Genomic DNA, 20,849 nt, shown 5'->3' on the forward strand with positions numbered 1-20,849 from the left:
CAGTCAGTCATCATGAATCGGAAATCGGGAAACAACAAATGGACAGAGAGAATGATTGATAATCCATGTCTCAGTCCATATGATATCTAGAATGGAGGAATATATGATCCCTTATCTAGAATGGAGGAATATATTTTTTTTTATTAATTAGTTTAAAGTCTTCCATAACTTGTCCTCAAGTTATGGAACTTGATTTTTTTTAATTAAAACTACTTTAAACTCATAAGTTATGGAATTAATTAGTTTTGAATAGTTTCAAAACTTGCCCTCAAGTTTTGGAATTTGAAAAGTTTTCACTTATGAATACTTTAATTCCAAGTTAGCCCTTAGAATTTTAAAAGTTAAAATTCAACCCTTATACTTTATAATATTATAAGTTAATAATATTTATATATATATATATATATATATATATATATATATATATATATATATAAGAGTAAAGTCAGTCTTACCGTTAGTAGGCCTCATTCACGAAGCCGGTCTATAAGGAGGGTATAAGGTTACTGCCTATAAAATGGCAGTTTAATGGGTGTCCACTCTCACCCACCGCTTCCTTGACTGGTGGAGGGTCGTTAGCCGAACGGGTAGGACAAGGACTATAATTCTCCTTTCATTAAAAGTATTAATGATAAATACTAAGTAACTAAACTCTTATTAATACCCAATCTTAGTTACTTAGGAAAATGTGAATTTGGTGCTAACCCATGAAATTACACTTTGCACTTTGCTTAAGTCGTTAGTGGAGCGTGTGTGGTTAACCGGCATACTAACCTGGACTTAACAAGGTAGGCAAAGGGTAACTTAATATTTATCATAGTATCGGTGGAGCGTGTGTGGTTAACCGGCACACTGATTAAGGGGTAAATATTAAGGGTACCAAGTATATTTGCATGGTTATTCACACCTTGTTTTGTGATCCTCGGCATCCCAGTCACAAAACCTGAAGGGCACACTCGAGATTGAAACATGCCTTTGAACAGTTCAATGAATCTCAAAGATCTAGGACTTTCAAATCCAATTAAAACCTAATAAATTATTTCGTTTTTCATGGTGGAAATTGGTGAATCGTCATTCACCTACCTTCAAATATTTTATAGCTTGGATTACGGCATCCCTCTTCTAAGTTATAAAATAGTTTGTTGGGTCCTAGCCTTAATATTTCATATTGGGTGTCATATTAAGGACTTTAAATCAACTATCTTGAATATCTCCCAAAAAGATGTCTGGTATCAGACAGTTTGTTGCGACACAGAGATGTGATACCGTGTTGGAGCTTCAGGAGGCCGCGAGGCTGCGTGAGTTGGAGATTGAGTTACAGTTACGAGAGTTGAGATAGGCCCCAGGGCAGGCGCAGCCGGCGCCAAAGCGGTTCAAGGCCGCTGATTCCCGGACGAGAGGGTAACGTGCCCGCACTTGTGGGAAGTGTGGGAAGGTTCATACCAGAGCATGTTGATTGAGTACTGGATGCCAAAAATATGGCAAGGAGGGGCACTACACGCGAGAGTGTTGCCAGCCCGTCCATCCCCCGGATATGAGGATTTGTTTTCACTGTCATCAGGTTGGTCATATAAAGACCAACTGTCCGCAGTTAGCTGCCAGGCCGGCGCAGGCTCCAGCGCCGGCTACATTGAGGATCACTGATGGGAGGCAAGGCGGAGCAGAGCCCCCGAAGGCTCGGGGATGCGCCTTCCAGCTCACAGCCGAGGAGGCCAGAGCAGCACCAGAAGTGGTGGCTGGTATGTTTCTATCCTTCTATCTCGTTGATTATATCTGTTTTATGCTTATGTATATGTATACCTGTATTAGGTACGTTTTTAGTGAACTCCTTACCTGCTTTGGTATTATTCGACTCGGGTGAGAGTCGGTCGTTCGTCTCTCATACTTTCGGTAAAGAGTTCGGTTTACCGGTCGGGGAGCTTGAGTGTTCGTTGCTAGTTTCTATTGCCAACGAACTCGGGGTTTCTGCTTCTTCAGTCTACCGAGGTTGCACATTAGAGATATTTGGGGTACCCTTTCCGATTGACCTGATTCCTAACCCCATGGGGGATGTCGGCGTGATAGTAGGTATGGATTGGCTGAGTCGGTTCGGTGTCATGATCGACTGCGAGGGTCAGCGGGTTGTAGTTCGAACCCCAAGTCGGGGAGAGCTAGTGATTTATGGTGAGGGCACCAGATCGGGTTCCGAGTTTTGTTCAGCTGCCAAGGCTCGGCAGTACATTCAGCACGGGCGTGCGGGTTATCTAGCGTATGTGGTGGATACACGGGTTAGCGATCAGCTTTCAGTTGCAGAGGTCCCAATAGTCAGGGAGTTTGCTGACGTGTTTCCCGAGGAGTCACCCGGAGTGCCTCCGGAGAGACAGGTCGAGTTCAGGATCGACCTAGTGCCTGGTGTGGCCCCTGTCACCAAGCCGTCGTACCGGTTGACACCACCGGAGATGCAGGAGTTGTCATCACAGCTGCAGGAACTGTTGGGCAAGCAGTTCATTCGTCCAAGCAGTTCTCCGTGGGGAGCATCGATACTCTTCGTGAAGAAGAAGGATGGATCGCACCGGATGTGCATAGACTACAGGGAGTTAAATAAGTTGACGGTGAAAAACCGTTACCCACTCCCAAGGATAGACAACCTCTTTGATCAGTTGCAGGGGGCATCGTGGTTCTCCAAGATTGATTTGAGGTCCGGATAAAATCAGGTCAGGGTGAGCGAGGAGGATGTGGAGAAGACCGTGTTCAGGACTCGGTATGGACATTACGATTTTGTGGTGATGCCATTTGGGCTCACCAATGCACCGACGATATTTATGGACCTGATGAATCGGTTCTGCAGACTGATGCTCGATCGCTCGGTCATAGTGTTCATTGACGATATCCTGGTGTGCATGCTTGGAGCATGGGACAATTGTGGTTATAATTCGAGTAATAAGTTGATTTTCTGAAACAGTAAGCAATGAATAATGAGTAATCAATATGGTGTTTAAATTAAAGTGTTTTTATTTACGCTCAAAAGTTTTGGGGCCATATAGGATTAATATTATTATTGCGTTTCACTTTGCATGTTTTGACTTCCAGAATAACTGGGTTATTCGAACCTCCACAGTCGGTCATACGTTGGAAGTAGGTATGAAGGAAGACTGTCGTGAATCTGTCTGTAGATTGCCTAAGTGTTTAGACATAGCACAAGTTTGCTGCAGAGTTCATGAGTGCCTTAATAAGATTAGAGTATTGGATCAAACCCACGCTCACTTGAATCACTTCATGGTTTTTATCATGAGTAATTATGAGACGATAACATTGTATATTCTTGAAACCGAGACGTGTGAGTTGTTATTTGCTGGTCGGTTGCACATTGATGATAAGAAAACGCACCAGTAACTTGGTGTTATAAAACTTATTATTGTGTGTGATTCGATCAGTAAATGCAAGCCAGCATTTGAGTCGAAGTTTATCCATTCCTTTTACTCAAAGTGGGATAAAAGCGATATATGTGGGCCTCTCGATGATTTAGTGATGACACCCTAAGCGCTTGGCCAAGCCGGGACTAAGTTGATGTGTTCAATTGTAGTCTGTTGTCAGTTGTCATAAATCGGAAATCGGGAAACAGTATAGAGAGAATGATTAATTCATGTCTTGTGTCTATACGATATCTTGAGAATGGAGGAATATATAATCCCTTATCTAAAGGACACGCGTATCTGATAAGATCAAAGTTGACAGCGGCTTTTGAAAGCTACGATTGCTGATCAGGTTCTGAAGTTATACAAAATAGTTATTAGACTTATCCAAGTGGGAGACTATTGGATTAGTGTCTAAGTCCATAACTATTTTGGTATGTACTTGACCCGATTATGAGCATGGTCCTTTTGGGTTGCCTTCACCATAGCAATATGTAGGATGAATTAAGGAGAGAAAGGTTTAATTATGATTTGTTAATATATTATGAGAATAATATATTAAAGGAGAAATCATATTGTTTAATTAATATTAGTCAAGAATTAATTAAGAATTAATTTTGTGGCTAAAAGAGATTAATTAAACTTAGGGGACTGGAATTGTAATTATAGGATAATTACAATTGGGTTATGAATCACCTTGGAATATAGGTTGGACGAATTCTATGGGGAAGCCCATTAGAAATCGTCCAAGGCATGTTCCAGAAGGGGTCCATGGGCTGCTTAGGGCTTAAGCAGTCAAATTAGGGTTTCCTTGTTAGATAACCCTAATTGCCTACCTATTTAAAGAACCCTTGAGACCCAAAAACGTGGCTAACACTGGGATTAGGGTTTCCAGCCGTTTTTGGTGTCTACTCTCTCCTCCTTCTTCATCCAAATTGCTTAGTGGTGTTTGTGACTCCATTAGAGGTGCAACACTTGAGGCACTAAGCTTTCTGAAGCCAAGGAATTGATTGGTATTGCTACATAACAATCAAGGTAAGATCCAAACCCTAGTTTATATGTTTATTTGATTAATTGTATGCTAGATCTAGGGTTTATAAGTCTTGGAGGTTTATTGCATGTTCAAAGTAGAAAAACTAGATCCAAGCAATTAGGGTTGCATGAACACCATAGGAATGTTGTTATACTCAAAACCCATCAGTGGTATCAGAGCCTAGGTCGTTTTTCTATTGAATAGAAGCATAATTCAACTGCCAAAGACCTGAAAATCGAAATTTCTTGCTATCTGCCTGATGAACTCGCCGAGTTGCTCTAAGAACTCGACGAGTAGCTTGAACTCGACGAGTTCCAAAGAGGACTCGACGAGTTGGCTGTTCAGTTGCCGGGTTTTTCGAATTTTTGGTCAGATTTTGATGTGGATAATCACCAAAACTCGTTTTTATTGCCTAAAATCGATTTTTTATGTTTGGAATGATTATCCTTATCAAAATTGATGGATTTGGTTAAATTTGGATAATATAAGATTATTATAAGATAAATATTTGACCTAGTAAGTTTGAATAGTTTCAAATTACTCCCTTTAGGTTTTATAGTTTAAATTTGAACTTAAAAGTTTTGTTTTTGAAATTTAAATAGTTAAACCCTAATGTTTTGAAAAGTTTCAAAACTTGCCCTCAAGTTTTGGAATTTAAAATTTTAATTAAAAGTTTAATGTTGAAAATTTTAAATTCTAAACCTTAAGTTTGAAAAAGTTTCAAAACTTGCCCTCAAGTTTTAGATTTTAAAATTTAATTAAAAGTCTTAACTTGAAGTTGTTAAAAATCTAAAACTCAAGTACTTTGAAAAGTTCAAATTACACCCTTATGGTTTTATTAATTAATTAAAGTGTATAATTAAAAGAGAGTTAATAATTCCATAAAGTTTTGGTTTACATTTAACTAAATTAAAAGTATAATTTATTAAATTAGACCACCTAGTATTTTAAAAGTATAAAATACACTCTTATACTATATGTAACATTAAAAGTCTAATATTATATATGTATGAGTAAACAGTCAGTCTTACCATTAGTAGGCCTCATTCACGAAGCTGGTCTATAAGGGGTGGTTAAGGAAATTGCTTATAAAATGGCGATTGAATGGGTATCCACTCTTACCCACCACACTCTTGACTAGTGGAGGGTCGTTAGCCGAACGGGTAGGATATGACAAAACCTTCCATTATAAGTATAATGAAGTACGAAGTAACTACATGCTTTTACAAATTCCCAAATCATAGTCACTTTAGGAAAAATGTGGAATTGTATGCTAATCCATGGAATTACACTTCGTACCCTTGTCGAAATGTTAGTGGAGCGTGTGTGGTTAACCGACACACTAATTTGGGTTTGGCATTGGTGGCGAAGGGTGGCTCGATGTTTATTATAGATCAATGGAGCGTGTGTGGCTAACCGGCACATTGATTAGGTGATAGTAGCAATTGGGTGCACCACGTGATTCGTATGGTTATTCACACCTTGTTTGTGATCCTCGGCATCCCAGTCGCAAACTTGAAGGGCATAATCGAGATTAAACATGCCATTGAAAAGTTCAATGAATCTCAAAAGATCTAGGAGTGTCAATTCATTTAAAACTTAAACGTCTTTTTCGTTTTTCATGGTGGAAATTGGTAAATCGTCATTTACCTACCTTCAAATATTCTGCAACTAGATTACGGCATCCCTCTTCTAGGTTGTAGAGTATTGTGTTGGATCCTAGCCTTGATGTTTCGTTTGGGTGTTACATCAAGGATTCTAATCAACTTGACTTGAATTTTCTCCCGTTTTGTAGATGTTTGAATCTAACAATGGTCTTCCTAAATCCATTGGAACAAGCTTTCCAAATGAAGATGGCGTTCCAAGATACGATCAAGGAAATGAGAGTCATGCTTCACTTCCTCCACCTCCTCCAATTGTTCTCCCTGACCCACAAGTTCAAAGGCTTGAAAAGTTCAAGCTCACTCAATCCCTATTGGCAAGTAAGCACGAAGATGGGAAACTTGTGTGTGCACACGTCTTAGAGATGAAGTCACGCATTGATAGGTTAAGGATGTTGGGTGTCGATATCTCAGAGATGTTGGCTGTTGACTGGGTTCTTCAGTCACTTCCTGAATCATATAGTGAGTTCGTTAGAGAGTACTATATGATGGACCATGACATGACCCTCATTGATTTGACCTATTTGCTTATAGCTGCTGAATCAGAAATGATTTGGCGTGCTGATCGAGCAAATTTGTCTGGCAAATCAAACTCCCAAACTTCAATGGACATTGAAAATGGTGACATTGGAAATCCAGAAAAGGCAAATTCTGAGATAGTTCCTTGTGTCATTCCAAAAGAGTCCATCTGCTTCTACTGCCAAGAGAAGGGGCATTGGAGACGAAGCTGCCCTGATTACCTGAGAGATCTAAGAGATGGGAGAGTCAAGACGTATGGCTCTACTTCAGGTAAAATCCATTAACTAACTCTATAAGTTCCTATTTTTTGATTCTTAATACATGATGTGATAAGATTACATTTTGATGTTTTGCAGGATCGAAGAAAAGAAAGGAAACTTAAGGAAGAAGCGTGCTGAATCTGATCACGAAGAAATGGATTTCGATCGCATGGATTCAAAGATCGGATTTTTGAGCTGCTACTTTAGAGTTAGAGTGGATTTCTAAGAAATATGTAATAGCATAGTTTTTCAGTTGAATTGCATTGTAAGGACAAAGTTTTTCCGCAATAAAATAAAATTTGTTTTTTTTGTCTTATTTATTCATCCTTGCAATGGCATGTATGAAAAAAATTGATGTTTGAATGTTTCTTCTATTAGGAATAATGGATTTGATTCTTTATTATGTTATTTGTGGAAATGTCGAGAATTTGCCAAATAAGGGAAGATTCTCATCGCCCAAGTTTCAATTGGACAGAAACTTGGAATCATACAACTAGGTTACGTGATGAATGAGAATCTTCATATTTGGAAATTAGATTATTTTTGACAAAGTGTCAAGAGAAGGACTAGGAGATCAAGTACACTAGGTTGTGCGTTGATCAAGTCCATCACAAGAGTGATAAAGATATTCGTCATGATTTACTAAAGTTTAGTAAATATGGTTATACTTATAAGATTAAGTATAATTCTGAGTTGATTGAAAGAGTTTCAATCAATAGCAGAACGAATAAGAAGAATCAAGTAGGCAGAAAGATAAAAGTTTCTCTATTCTAAGAAGAAGGGAGAGTACCTTTTATTGTGTTTTATGATAAGTCTTAATGATTAAGAACCATATCTCAATTGATCCTCCAAGTGAGTCTTAGTGCATTTGTATGTCTAAGAAGAGGAATCGAGAATTGTAGAAATGGTTAAATCAAGAAGTCAATCGTACTTCGTTCCAATATCAAGTCTTAAAGTCTAAGATTGTGACTTGAGTGAGAAGTCTTAAGAAGGTTTATGGCACTCATCAAATGTGGAATTTGGAAAAGTTTTCATATTCTTGCACATTTGAAATTGGTAAGTTGTGATGTCTTGGATAAGTCAAAGACCAACTAATACCAATTGTGTGAAGTGTTAAGCTTGATAAGAAGCTACACTAACTCTTGAATATTTGTTTGTCAAGAAATGTTTCTTGACAAGAGAACCTTATATGTCAAGGAGTCAGTGGGAGTCTTAATGGTCTTGAAAAGGTTCAAGAATAAATCAAGAATAAACCCAATTGATCATCACTAGCGCACGACTTGAGGTTTGTAACCTATCGTGGATGACAATTTTGTTTTCTGCGCTATTCCAGTTAAGTTAGTTATGCTTCTGAGTTCTATGAGTTCTCATCTGTATGCATAAAGGAAAGCACCTTGATCAATGGAAGGTACATTGATATGTAAGGGTGAGTTGCTAAACTACTTGGAAGACATGGTGGGCACTCGTGTTACCATGAGACAAGAAATCAAGATTGAGAAAGTTCAGTCCATATGTTTTTGGATTTGTCGCAAAACTTCGTTTTGGAAAATTCACATGGATAGGAACACATACACCATAAAAACTAAGTGACATAAGGTTTCCCTCCTTCATGAAAATGATTGTGAGGAAATGCTTTCACTAAGAGAGATTTTAAGAAGATAGCAATTGTGAAAATTGTATTCTCAAATTCGATTATGATTACGGCATCCCTCTTCATAGTTCGAATTGTGAGATTTGGCAATTAGTCTGAGCATTTGGGACTTAGTTCTGAATTTGTCTAGACACACATATGAGCTTTCTAAGGCAAAGGTGTATGAGTTTAAGAAGCTTAGATAAAGGCTTATCAAAGCATCAAGTATTTAGAAATATGAACTTAAGGAATTCAATAAGCATTGTTTTCTGGAAGTTCAGATGTTTTCTAGATATATGTCAAAGCTAGTGGGAGCATAAGTGTTATGCTTGTATTGTAATAATCATCGTGTTAGTGGGAGCATGATTATTATTTCAAGTATTGCGAGTTAGCAATATTAATTATAGAAAACAAAGATTAACTTTACAAAGCTGTAGGGGTTGAAAAGTTGTTTTGCTATAATTAAAGGAGAGAATATTATACTTCGTTTCAATATCTAAAGCTTAGATTGAAAATTTTTAATAAATTTAGTCAAAGGATATATAGTGTTCTCAAATTTCGATTATGATTACGACATCCCTCTTCATAGTTCGAATTGTGAGAACGTGACACAAAATATTATGGCAGAAGATTGATAAAGTATCATATCTTTATGTAAGACATTATGCATCGTGTTCCATACACTTAGGGTATAGGATCGATTGCAAATGCTATAATATTTGACCATTCTAATATTTTCCAAATGCCTAGGGCATTAAGAGGGAAAAGGGACTAGAACTGGATTTGACTAAAATAATTAAACAACTATCAAAGGACGATCTAAGGTTCGCCAAGGAATTGTTGCTTGTGAGTAGTTGGAAGTATAGTACTAGATGGACTATATTGACAATATTATGAATAGATAAGATTCTATTAAGAATGAGTTGTCATATGGAAAATATGGAAATGTTTCCATTAATGGGAGTTGGATATTAAGAAATATGTCTAGATTAGAAACTTTTATGCGAGAAGGATGTTCAAATGAATGTACTTTGAGTGAGAGACATCACATCTATATAATTGTTTTGTAACAATTTCTGATAGAGTACCTTGTGATTTCATTGGTCGAGTCTTTGTGACTTTTATGTTGTGACTTCACGAAAGGATCGTTGCATAAAATGTTAGAATCTAACATATTCTAAAAGTGGCAAGAATTTTGTATTCTTACGCTAATGATAAGGATTGGGAATTGTGAAATGAGTTTCATTGGAAATGTTTTTCAATTGATATATTTCACAAAGTAATGATCATAGGAAATCAAAGTGTGCATGCTTGGAGCATGGGACAATTGTGGTTATAATTCGAGTAATAAGTTGATTTTCTGAAACAGTAAGCAATGAATAATGAGTAATCAATATGGTGTTTAAATTAAAGTGTTTTTATTTACGCTCAAAAGTTTTGGGGCCATATAGGATTAATATTATTATTGCGTTTCACTTTGCATGTTTTGACTTCCAGAATAACTGGGTTATTCGAACCTCCATAATCGGTCATACGTTGGAAGTAGGTATGAAGGAAGACTGTCGTGAATCTGTCTGTAGGTTGCCTAAGTGTTTAGACATAGCACAAGTTTGCTGCAGAGTTCATGAGTGCCTTAATAAGATTAGAGTATTGGATCAAACCCACGCTCACTTGAATCACTTCATGGTTTTTATCATGAGTAATTGTGAGACGATAACATTGTATATTCTTGAAACCGAGACATGTGAGTTGTTATTTGCTGGTCGGTTGCACATTGATGATAAGAAAACGCACCAGTAACTTGGTGTTATAAAACTTATTATTGTGTGTGATTGGATCAGTAAATGCAAGCCAGCATTTGAGTCGAAGTTTATCCATTCCTTTTACTCAAAGTGGGATAAAAGCGATATCTGTGGGCCTCTCGATGATTTCGTGATGACACCCTAAGCGCTTGGCCAAGCCGGGACTAAGTTGATGTGTTCAATTGTAGTCTGTTGTCAGTTGTCATAAATCGGAAATCGGGAAACAGTATAGAGAGAATGATTAATTCATGTCTTGTGTCTATACGATATCTTGAGAATGGAGGAATATATAATCCCTTATCTAAAGGACACGCGTATCTGATAAGATCAAAGTTGACAGCGGCTTTTGAAAGCTACGATTGCTGATCAGGTTCTGAAGTTATACAAAATAGTTATTAGACTTATCCAAGTGGGAGACTATTGGATTAGTGTCTAAGTCCATAACTATTTTGGTATGTACTTGACCCGATTATGAGCATGGTCCTTTTGGGTTGCCTTCACCATAGCAATATGTAGGATGAATTAAGGAGAGAAAGGTTTAATTATGATTTGTTAATATATTATGAGAATAATATATTAAAGGAGAAATCATATTGTTTAATTAATATTAGTCAAGAATTAATTAAGAATTAATTTTGTGGCTAAAAGAGATTAATTAAACTTAGGGGACTGGAATTGTAATTATAGGATAATTACAATTGGGTTATGAATCACCTTGGAATATAGGTTGGACGAATTCTATGGGGAAGCCCATTAGAAATCATCCAAGGCATGTTCCAGAAGGGGTCCATGGACTGCTTAGGGCTTAAGCAGTCAAATTAGGGTTTCCTTGTTAGATAACCCTAATTGCCTACCTATTTAAAGAACCCTTGAGACCCAAAAACGTGGCTAACACTGGGATTAGGGTTTCCAGCCGTTTTTGGTGTCTACTCTCTCCTCCTTCTTCATCCAAATTGCTTAGTGGTGTTTGTGACTCCATTAGAGGTGCAACACTTGAGGCACTAAGCTTTCTGAAGCCAAGGAATTGATTGGTATTGCTACATAACAATCAAGGTAAGATCCAAACCCTAGTTTATATGTTTATTTGATTAATTGTATGCTAGATCTAGGGTTTATAAGTCTTGGAGGTTTATTGCATGTTCAAAGTAGAAAAACTAGATCCAAGCAATTAGGGTTGCATGAACACCATAGGAATGTTGTTATGCTCAAAACCCATCAGACATTACCTCTATGGGGTCCGCTGTACCATCTACACTGACCACAAGAGCCTGAGGTATATTATGGACCAATCGAACCTGAATATGAGGCTGCGCAGGTGGCTGGATGTAGTCAAGGACTACGACTGTGAGATCCTTTACCACCCTGGTAAAGCGAACGTGGTTGCAGACGCTCTAAGTCGCAAGGCAGACAGACCTTCTATTTTTCAGTGACATGCATGAGGATATCAGTGGATTCCCCACTTGTGGGCTTGCTCAGGGAAGCTCAGGCAGAGGGTATGCGTCGGGAGAATTGGAAACTGGAGAATATTAAGGGTGAGAACACTCGGTTTGTGCAGGATAACAGGGGATTGTTGACCCGTTGCGGTCGGGTCTAGGTTCCGGTGTCTGGTGGGGTCAGACAGATTGTTTTGGAGGAGGCTCATAAGTCTCGCTTTTCTATTCACCCGGGGGCCACCAAGATGTACCGGGATTTGTGTTTGAGTTAGTGGTGGCCGTGCATGAAGCGAAAGATCGCTTGGTATGTGGAGAGGTGCCTGACGTGCAGGATGGTCAAGGCTGAGCACCAGAGGCTGCATGGCAAGTTGCAGCCTCTTGAGATACTCATGTGGAAATGGGAGCAGATCACGATGGATTTTATCACCAAGCTGCAAAAGACGGCAAGGGGTTTCGACGCCATATGGGTCATCGTGGATCGACTGACCAAGAGTGCTCACTTTTTGGCCATTCGGGAGAGCTCATCGGCCGAGAAGTTGGCCGATCTATATATCCGCGAGATTATAGCACGACATGGGGTTCCAGTCTCTATCGTATCAGACCGTGATGTTCGGTTCACCTCCCGATTCTGGCAGAAGTTCCACGAGAAACTGGGCACATGACTGCACTTCAGTACATCTTATCATCCGCAGACGGACGGCCAGAGTGAGCGGACCACACAGACTCTTGAGGACATGTTGAGAGCCTTCGTTATTAACTTCGGTGGGAGCTGGGACTCCTACTTACCCCTCGTTGAGTTCTCATACAATAACAGCTACCATTCCAGCATTGGCGCCCCACCTTATGAGCTGTTGTATGGGAGGAGATGTCGCACCCCGGTCTATTGGGAAGAGGTGGATCACAGGGTAATGAGTCGAACAGAGGTAGTTGTTCAAACAACCGAGAGGATTCAGCAGATCAGACAGCGACTGCAGACCGCTCAGAGTTAGCAGAAGACCTACGCTGACCGGCGCCGATCTGAGTTGGAGTTTCAGGTCGGTGATATGGTGCTCCTGAAGGTCTCACCCTGGAAGGGTGTGATCCGCTTCAAGAAGAGGGGAAAATTGGCCCCCCGATTTATTGGAGCATTTCGAGTTATTTCCAGGGTTGGCAAGGTTGCTTATAGGCTAGACCTTCCGGAGGAGCTCAGTCAGATACACAACTCTTTTCATGTTTCCCATTTGCTGAAGTGCTTATTGGATGAGGATGCGGTAGTATCGTTGGATGATGTTCAGGTTGACGAGCACCTGAACTACGTGGAGCAGTCGGTTGCTATTTTGGAAAGGAAGATAAAAATTCTGTGAAACAAGGAAATACCTCTGGTCTAATGTTGAAACTGAGTATCGAGGTGTTGCAAATGTCGTTGCCGAGATGAGTTAGCTTCACAACCTTCTACATGAGTTATTATACCCACCTCTTACTTCTACTCTGTCACACCCCCAAACCAGGATGGCGGAAACGTCCGGGGGTGGATGACTTTCATGTATTGTATCATAACATAGAGAATATTAGTGACCAAAGCAAAAACAACCATCATAAATATATTTGAAAATGTTACATTATTTCATGAGTTATATGGTTCAAAATCAATTACAAAATGATGATAAAAAATGATTTGTCTGACGTCTTAGCGTCCCATCCTTAAAAGCTGGCAGTTACATGTTTTAGTGATTACCTGAGAATACAAGTAGTCTTGAAAGAGCGTAAACAATTAATTTGGTGAGTTCATCAGCGTTTGTATGTAGAGTTGAAAGTCTTTCTTTATAAAAAGATAGTGTTCGTTCCAAAAATCCAATATTTTCCTTTTTGAAATGAGTTGTAGTCTTAAAGCCCAAAGACCGAAATGTACAAGTATTTTCCATACTTATAATATTATGTGCAGTTTTAAAAAATATAAAACCGTTTGAGTATATGCATCCTCGTAAACTATATGTATCGTTGTTTCCCTATGTGAGTTACTATAAACGTGCTATCGACATAGATGGCCTGTTACGACGTTCTTCAGGCTTCGGAATGTTATGACTTTTGTCACCCCAGACCTGCCGGTCTAGCTGTTGCAAGCAGCTTAGGTGCGGGATTGTCAGTCTCGTATAGATCTATACACAATTATCACGCTCCCTTACTGGAGACTCCGGTTATAATACAGGACTTTTGTAGGTATACTAATTTGTACGTGAAGATTTTGGCTCACAAAGTTTGATTCAACGATTTTACGTGTAGTGTAATGAAAACCCTTTTGTAAGTGGAATAATAACCTTTCGTATGTAAATTTCATAGTGTAAAAGACCCATAAACTATACCGATTATAGCTTATCATAAATGTTTTGTAGTGATGAAAAACCTTTATATGTATGATTATCACCTTTTCATGGAAATAAAATAGCATGAAAATAATCATATACATTTCCTTAATATTATACACTTTGCTCAACATGTTACAAAGTGTTGATGTTTTATAAACCATACTAGAATACTTTATTATAGTATTCAGTTTTCGCACCCATATGTATGTATTTATACTTACATAGGGGTTAATATACTTAGATATTCACATCCAATAATTATTTTTACATCAAACATAAATACGTGAATCATTTGTACGAAATGGTCATTTTTCTAGTTTTTAACTTTTCTGTTCATGTTTTTAGAAAAATTGTAGAAAAATCATCGGAAGTCAAAAACTGGGATTGTAAACTCTCAGAGCTTAGAAAATGAGTCTACTTTGTCCATAGTTTTTATCCTGACCTTAAGTGGTTCCTAACCAGAGTGAAAATGTTCATTTTCACAGATTGGTCCGAAATTGTTCTGAAATGACAGACAGTTTTGTAAAAATCACCATAAATCGTAGAAAAATCGTATGAATGCGTGCGAGTGGTCCTCAAAAAGGTATAGACCTGTACTATTTTCATATTGTACAGTTTTTAAAAATATTAAGTTTAAGATGGGTAAACAGTCTGTGAACAGACCTCAACTTTTCTGGAAAAGCTGATTTTTAAGTTTAGATTTTTTTAGTGACATGACTTGTATCCCCCCCCCCCTAAAATCTTGGGAAAAAAATCGAAAATGTAGGGGTATGAACTCACCTTTTGGGTTTTCTTGATGAGTGGAAGGTTGATGAAGAGTTTGAAGTCAAGAGCACTTGAAAATGCTTGGAGATTTTGATGATCCTATGGACATTAATATGTGAATATATGTGTAAATGGTTTACGATTTTTATGGAAGTATGTAGAAATCTTAGAAGTTGGAGGAAATACTTACCAAAAAGGAACCTAATAATGATCTTGCAAAAACGTGGCTGGAGGGAGAGGGTGGGAGTTCTTTTGTGGAGAGAAAGTGAAATTTTGGAGGAAATGGTGAAGTGAGATTTTCATCTCGTGATCATTCTTTTTAAAGGGAGAAATAAGCAATTGGATGGGTTGTTGGGATGTGTAAAGGGATAATGAATTGACCAATGAAGATTAGAGAAGTGACATAAAGGTGACTTGGGCTTGATGGAGGATCCACTTGATCCACTTGTGCCATTACTTTAAGTATAAAATAATGTAATATTTTTATGACCTTTAGATATTATTTTATGCAAATGTGTGTTTTATATTTAATAAAGCTTAAATAAGAGCATTAAAATATTAGTTTAGGAGGTCTAAGATGTGAAAAATATGAGTTTGATGGAAATCCGACGTCAAAAACTCTTAAAAATGACGAAAGTCTGAAACTGTCAAAAATCCGAAGTTAGAAGGCGTTCTGTAGGGTTTGGGTGCGAAACCTTCGCAGGCTGCGAAGGTTCGCATGCGAAGGTGCAGGCTGCGAGAGTCAGAGATGTGAAAGTATGGGTTGCGACGTTCGGATGCGAAGGTTTTCGCTGCAAGATTGTCCGATGCGAGAGGGTTACTTCGAGAGGGTCACTACGAGAGGGCTACGAGAGGGTCACTGCGAGAGGGTTCGCTGTGAGAGTGATAGGGTTCGTAGTGAGCTTGCTGTTTCCCATTTTCTCCTCCTATTTCGGTTGGTTTTCAACACATTAAAGGGTTGGGATGGTATGTGTGTTTACGGAAAAGTTTGGAAGTGTGATTCTTGTTACTGAGAGAGATTTGGGAGAGATTTGAGAGAGATTTAGGAGAGAGAGAGAGAGAGAGAGAGAGAGAGAGAGAGATTGAGAAAGATTGTGTTTGTAGTCTTTGTTATGGTTGTGCCCCGTAGTGTTAGGATTTGAACTCCACTATGTCGTGGTATGAGTGTTATTTATCCCTGAAGGATACGTAGTTGAATTTTTATCGCGTTGTTACGTTACTCACCCTATCTAGGGTTTATATTTGACAATTTGCAAATTCCGAGTGATACTTTGTATTATGATAGTAAGTTTTACATTAGGAAACATAGTGTAAACCCTAACGTACTAGTACAAGTCGAGTTGACCGAGTTGACTTGCTGACTTTGTTTGACCCAAAGTTGACAGTTGTCACATACTCTGGTTTACTGTGATAACATTAGTGCAATGTAATTGTCAACCAATCCAATTTAGTACCAACACACAAAACACATTGAGATTGACATACACTTTATGTGTGATAAAGTTACTTTGGGGAAAATCCGAGTTCATGTCCCATCTTGGCATCTTCGTTACAATATGCTGATATATTCACCAATGAGCTTCTATTTACTCTGTTTCATGATTTTAGATCCAGCCTGAACATCCGTTCTAGATCACCCGTTCGGACTGAGGGGGATGTTAGACGTATATGTATGTAATATTTTATATTGTTTGTATCTTATTAGTTGGCTTGGTTAGGCAACCCAATTTTGTAGTTAGCCCAATGTACTCATTTGTAGCCTATTTGTATTTTGAGGTATTGTAGTTAGCCCAATGTACTTATTTGTATTTTGAGATATTTAATATATGTGAGTGGCATAATGCCAAATTTATGGGAAAATACAATCTGTAATATTCTTGATGTGACCCTTCTCAATTAAAATCCTTAGATGGTGTCCCATTGATAATAATAGATTAGAAAGATGACAAGAGATAACGTAGATACCAAGTTCTCAATTTCCACCCAAATACCATCTGTTCCATGTTTTTTCCACTAGAAGGTCAAACTTAGCGAATCAAGCAATTTTTGAATTCATTATTTATAATTAAAGCCTTTGTAGTATCTTTCTTAACCCGTGAGATAATCTCATTGATAAACAAAGGTCTGTAATCGATGTTGCGACCATTAATGAAAGATCATTTGGGCCGAACTAAAAAGCCCATCAATTACTATTTTTGGTCTTTCTACATGAACTTTCAAGATGATCGTATAAACTTGTGGTTAATGGCTCTATAATAAGAAATAGATAACTAGTCAATTAGTTTAGGCACCAAAGTGGTAAAAGAATAGTTCTAAAATTACCTAATGATCAAGGATCTCTCATAGTGACCAATCAAGAAGGACATCCTCTCCAATAGTTTAGCAAAATTAATTGAGGAAAGAAAATGAAAATCCTCCCGGTCTCGACACTTTATCACTACAACATATCTCAATCGCCTTCTTCACTTATCAATTGTAAATGGAGTTTACAAGAAAGACTTTTGTGAGTAAGATAAATTTGCTTTAAGTTTAAACAAGATTTGTGTAATTGGTTTCACTCTCGAGTCACGCTTATATTGCTCTGTAATGTAATGCTCTAATGTAACTAGCATTTAAGCCCTCCTCTGTTTCTCTGTTTCTAATTGATTTATGTTTTAAAAAAAAATTATCTACACAAAATTTGTCTCAATATTGGACATTACATATTTCAGTCCCAATCTATTTTTATGTTTATATTGTTATAAAGTTACGTTATTTTTTATATTATTATAAAATACGTTTTTAGTGCATTATGTTGGTAAAAACAACACTACATACCAGAAAGGAACGCAGAAAACCTAACAAGTTTTCTAAATTTGAGATGAATAATAGAAGTTATCGAAGAAAACATTACAATCATCAACATATTATTAGGTACATTATTTCAAACCCCAATAAATTTCTGATTAAATGTATTATACACTTTGATGGTATACCAATCGTGTTACAAATTATACGTTCCTCACCCTATCAAACGTTTTATTTGATTTACTAAAAAAACTAAGGAAAGTATCACAACCCAATTCAAAGGTGTTGTTAATCAAGAAATAGTTATCATTACTGTTACAAAAGAAGCCAGAAAGGGAAGCCAGTGAATGGCAACCAATACCAACCATTGATAAAGATTCCAACGGAGAAAGGCATCGCATCAAACGCAGTCCACATCACACCCCAACCTTTCCACTTTACCCTCTTTGACGTATCAGCCCCAGGCCCCCGGTTACGGTACTCTCGATAATACAAAGTATTGAGTGCGAAATCTCCTTCCCAAGGGGACCATCCTTTAGGATCTATCACGTCACTAATGAACGATTGCATGATCACTGTTCTTGAATAGTTTTTCCATGGCCTTCCCAGATACGTTTTGAAATTGGCTTTAACCGGTTCTAGGTCAGTAGTTGCAGCTATTTTGCAACCTTGGATAACGATGCCAGTGTTTTGTTGAGGATCGGTTCGGCCTTGAGCAGTGACCATGTTTCCTTGCTTGGGATTAGGACGACGGGCAAGGATGTCACATAATTGGAATACAACTGCAGCATTACCAAAAATAAAATCAACAGTTCCGACGATCGTGCACTTGACGAAAAACTGACGTCCGGAGGTGACATAAAGGGTATCTTGGAATGCGATCATATTACATCTATAAAACGCAGATAAATCGGATCCAACACGTAGTGCCACAGCTTGATGACCCGAGGCTCCGGCTGTATTCTCAAATGTTACATCACGAGCTAGGAATCCTTCACCCATAGCCGCTGTCGTCAATATATATATATATATATATATATATATATATATATATATATATATATATATATATATATATATATATATATATATATATATATATATATATATATATATATATATATGTATGCTACATATCAGTACTCCACCATACAATAGCTATATCAAAACCATGCATGACTATGCTAAAAATAACAACACTCCTACCACCAACCCGTGCTTTGATAGAGCATGGTGTACTCTATGGTAGAATCAAATGCACAGATTAAATCAAATAAGAAAGACGATGTAATTATATTTATGTTTATTGTTTGTATATGCATATGCATCTTAACAGAAGTAACATAATTTTATAAAAATAAACTCTGATCAGATTATAAGATATCAACATTAATAAGTTATACATAGCAAATGATGTCCAGTCTAGGTGTGTTGAAGCATCAGATTTTATACACATGTGGGGTGTGAGGTTGGGAGTTCGATTCTCTTAAACTACCTCTTGCAAGTATGCTTTCACATAATTCATTAGCCTTTCCCAAAAAATAAAAAAACAAGTTATACATAGTAATCTTTCATATTTATTTGAAATTTGTTTTTTTTTTTAATTTTAGTAGTCCTAGTTTGTGATTTAGGAAAAATACTAAAACAGACTATTAAATCGAATAAAATAACTATATATATATATATATATATCCCAACAAAGGAGCTCGAATTCGGGGTGTTTGTTTAAATATTGCGAGTAGGTTTCCACTTTATTCGTTTGCCTTTTTTTTAAGTTATACTTAAAAATCTTTCATATTTATTTGAAATACGGTTTTTTTTTATTTTAGTAGTCCTAGTTTATGATTTAGGAAAAATGCTAAAACAAAGTATTAAATTGAATAATATATATATATATATATATATATATATATATATATATATATATATATATATATATATATATATATATATATCATATCATATCATATTATATCATACTATATTATAAAGGAAGCATTTTTCCTTTCACCACATTCATTTGAAACTCCCATGTATTTTTCCTTTCACCACATTCATTTGAAACGCCCATGACTTTTCACTTTCTTTCTAATAATGATTATAACTTGGTTAATAAGGTTAAATAAATATCAAAACTAAAGTGTAATCATATGTAAATTAAATTTCAATATTAAAAAATATATTTAATTCTACATATAAACTTATGTTTTTTAACTTTTAACATATTATACTTAATTTATTAATTTTAATATATTTTTGGATGTAAACCATTATCATTTTAAAGCTATAACTTTTGAACAATTTGTAAAAAATACTTAAATTATTAATTTAAATATAATATTACAGGGTCAACTTAAATATAAATTTTAGTTTAACTTAAACAACCCAAATAATATTTTGTAAATAGTTAAAAGTGATAAATTATAGTGTATTTCTAATAATGATTATAATTTGGTTAATAAGGTTAAATAAATATCAAACCTAAAGTGTAACCATAAATAAACTAAATTTCAATATTAAAATAATATATTTACTTCTACTTATAAAGTTATGAATTTAACTTATAACATATTATACTTAATTTATTAAATTTAATATGTTGTTGTATGTAAACCATTATCAGTTTAAAGCTACAACTTTTGAATAGTTTGGACAAAATACTTAAATTGTTAATTTAAATATAAAATTACAGTGCCAACTTAAATATAAATTTAGTTCCACTTAAAATACCCACTGAATATTTTGTGAATAGTTAAAAGTGATAAATTGTAGTGCTAAATGCAAAAACTAAATTTTAATCTCAATTTAACTAAAATATTTCTTAAATATATTTTTATAATCGTTCAAATTTCAAATAAGTAGCTTAAAATAATTTATAATAACAATAGTTAAAAGTAACCCTATATAAATGATTGTATTATTACTTTTAAAATCAAAAAAACAATGTTTGATATTTTAAATAATTATAATGATAGAAATTAAAACGAATTCTCCCAATTTGTGTCCTACCATACGATCTGTTATATAAATAGGTAAATGTTCCTTTCCATTATGGATAGCAATAGTATGGCCGACCATTATGGGTATAATGGTAGATGCCCGGGACCAGGTTATTATTATTTCTTTTTCTGCTTTTGTGTTAAGCTTATTTATTTTTTTTAATAAATTATTCGCTACAAACGGATTTTTTTTTAGTGAACGTGTCACAGCTTCCTCCTATTTTTT

The 20,849-nt window shown here is 36.4% G+C and overlaps 1 protein-coding gene across 1 annotated transcript in view; it reads right to left on the reverse strand.

The window, feature by feature from the left end:
- Positions 1–17,771: 17,771 nt before the first annotated feature.
- The window catches only part of LOC145146004 (pectinesterase-like), a 31,852-nt gene continuing 28,774 nt past the window's right edge, over positions 17,772–20,849 (reverse strand). The window contains exon 2 of the mRNA XM_079074977.1: positions 17,772–18,631. Coding sequence (XP_078931103.1) covers positions 17,940–18,631 — 692 coding nt within the window. The 3' untranslated portion in view covers positions 17,772–17,939. The remainder of the gene's footprint in view (positions 18,632–20,849) is intronic.

Source organism: Lactuca virosa, chromosome 1, assembly GCF_052849685.1.
Source record: "Lactuca virosa cultivar CGN04683 chromosome 1, Lactuca_virosa_CGN04683_v6, whole genome shotgun sequence".
Taxonomy (NCBI): Eukaryota; Viridiplantae; Streptophyta; class Magnoliopsida; order Asterales; family Asteraceae; genus Lactuca; species Lactuca virosa.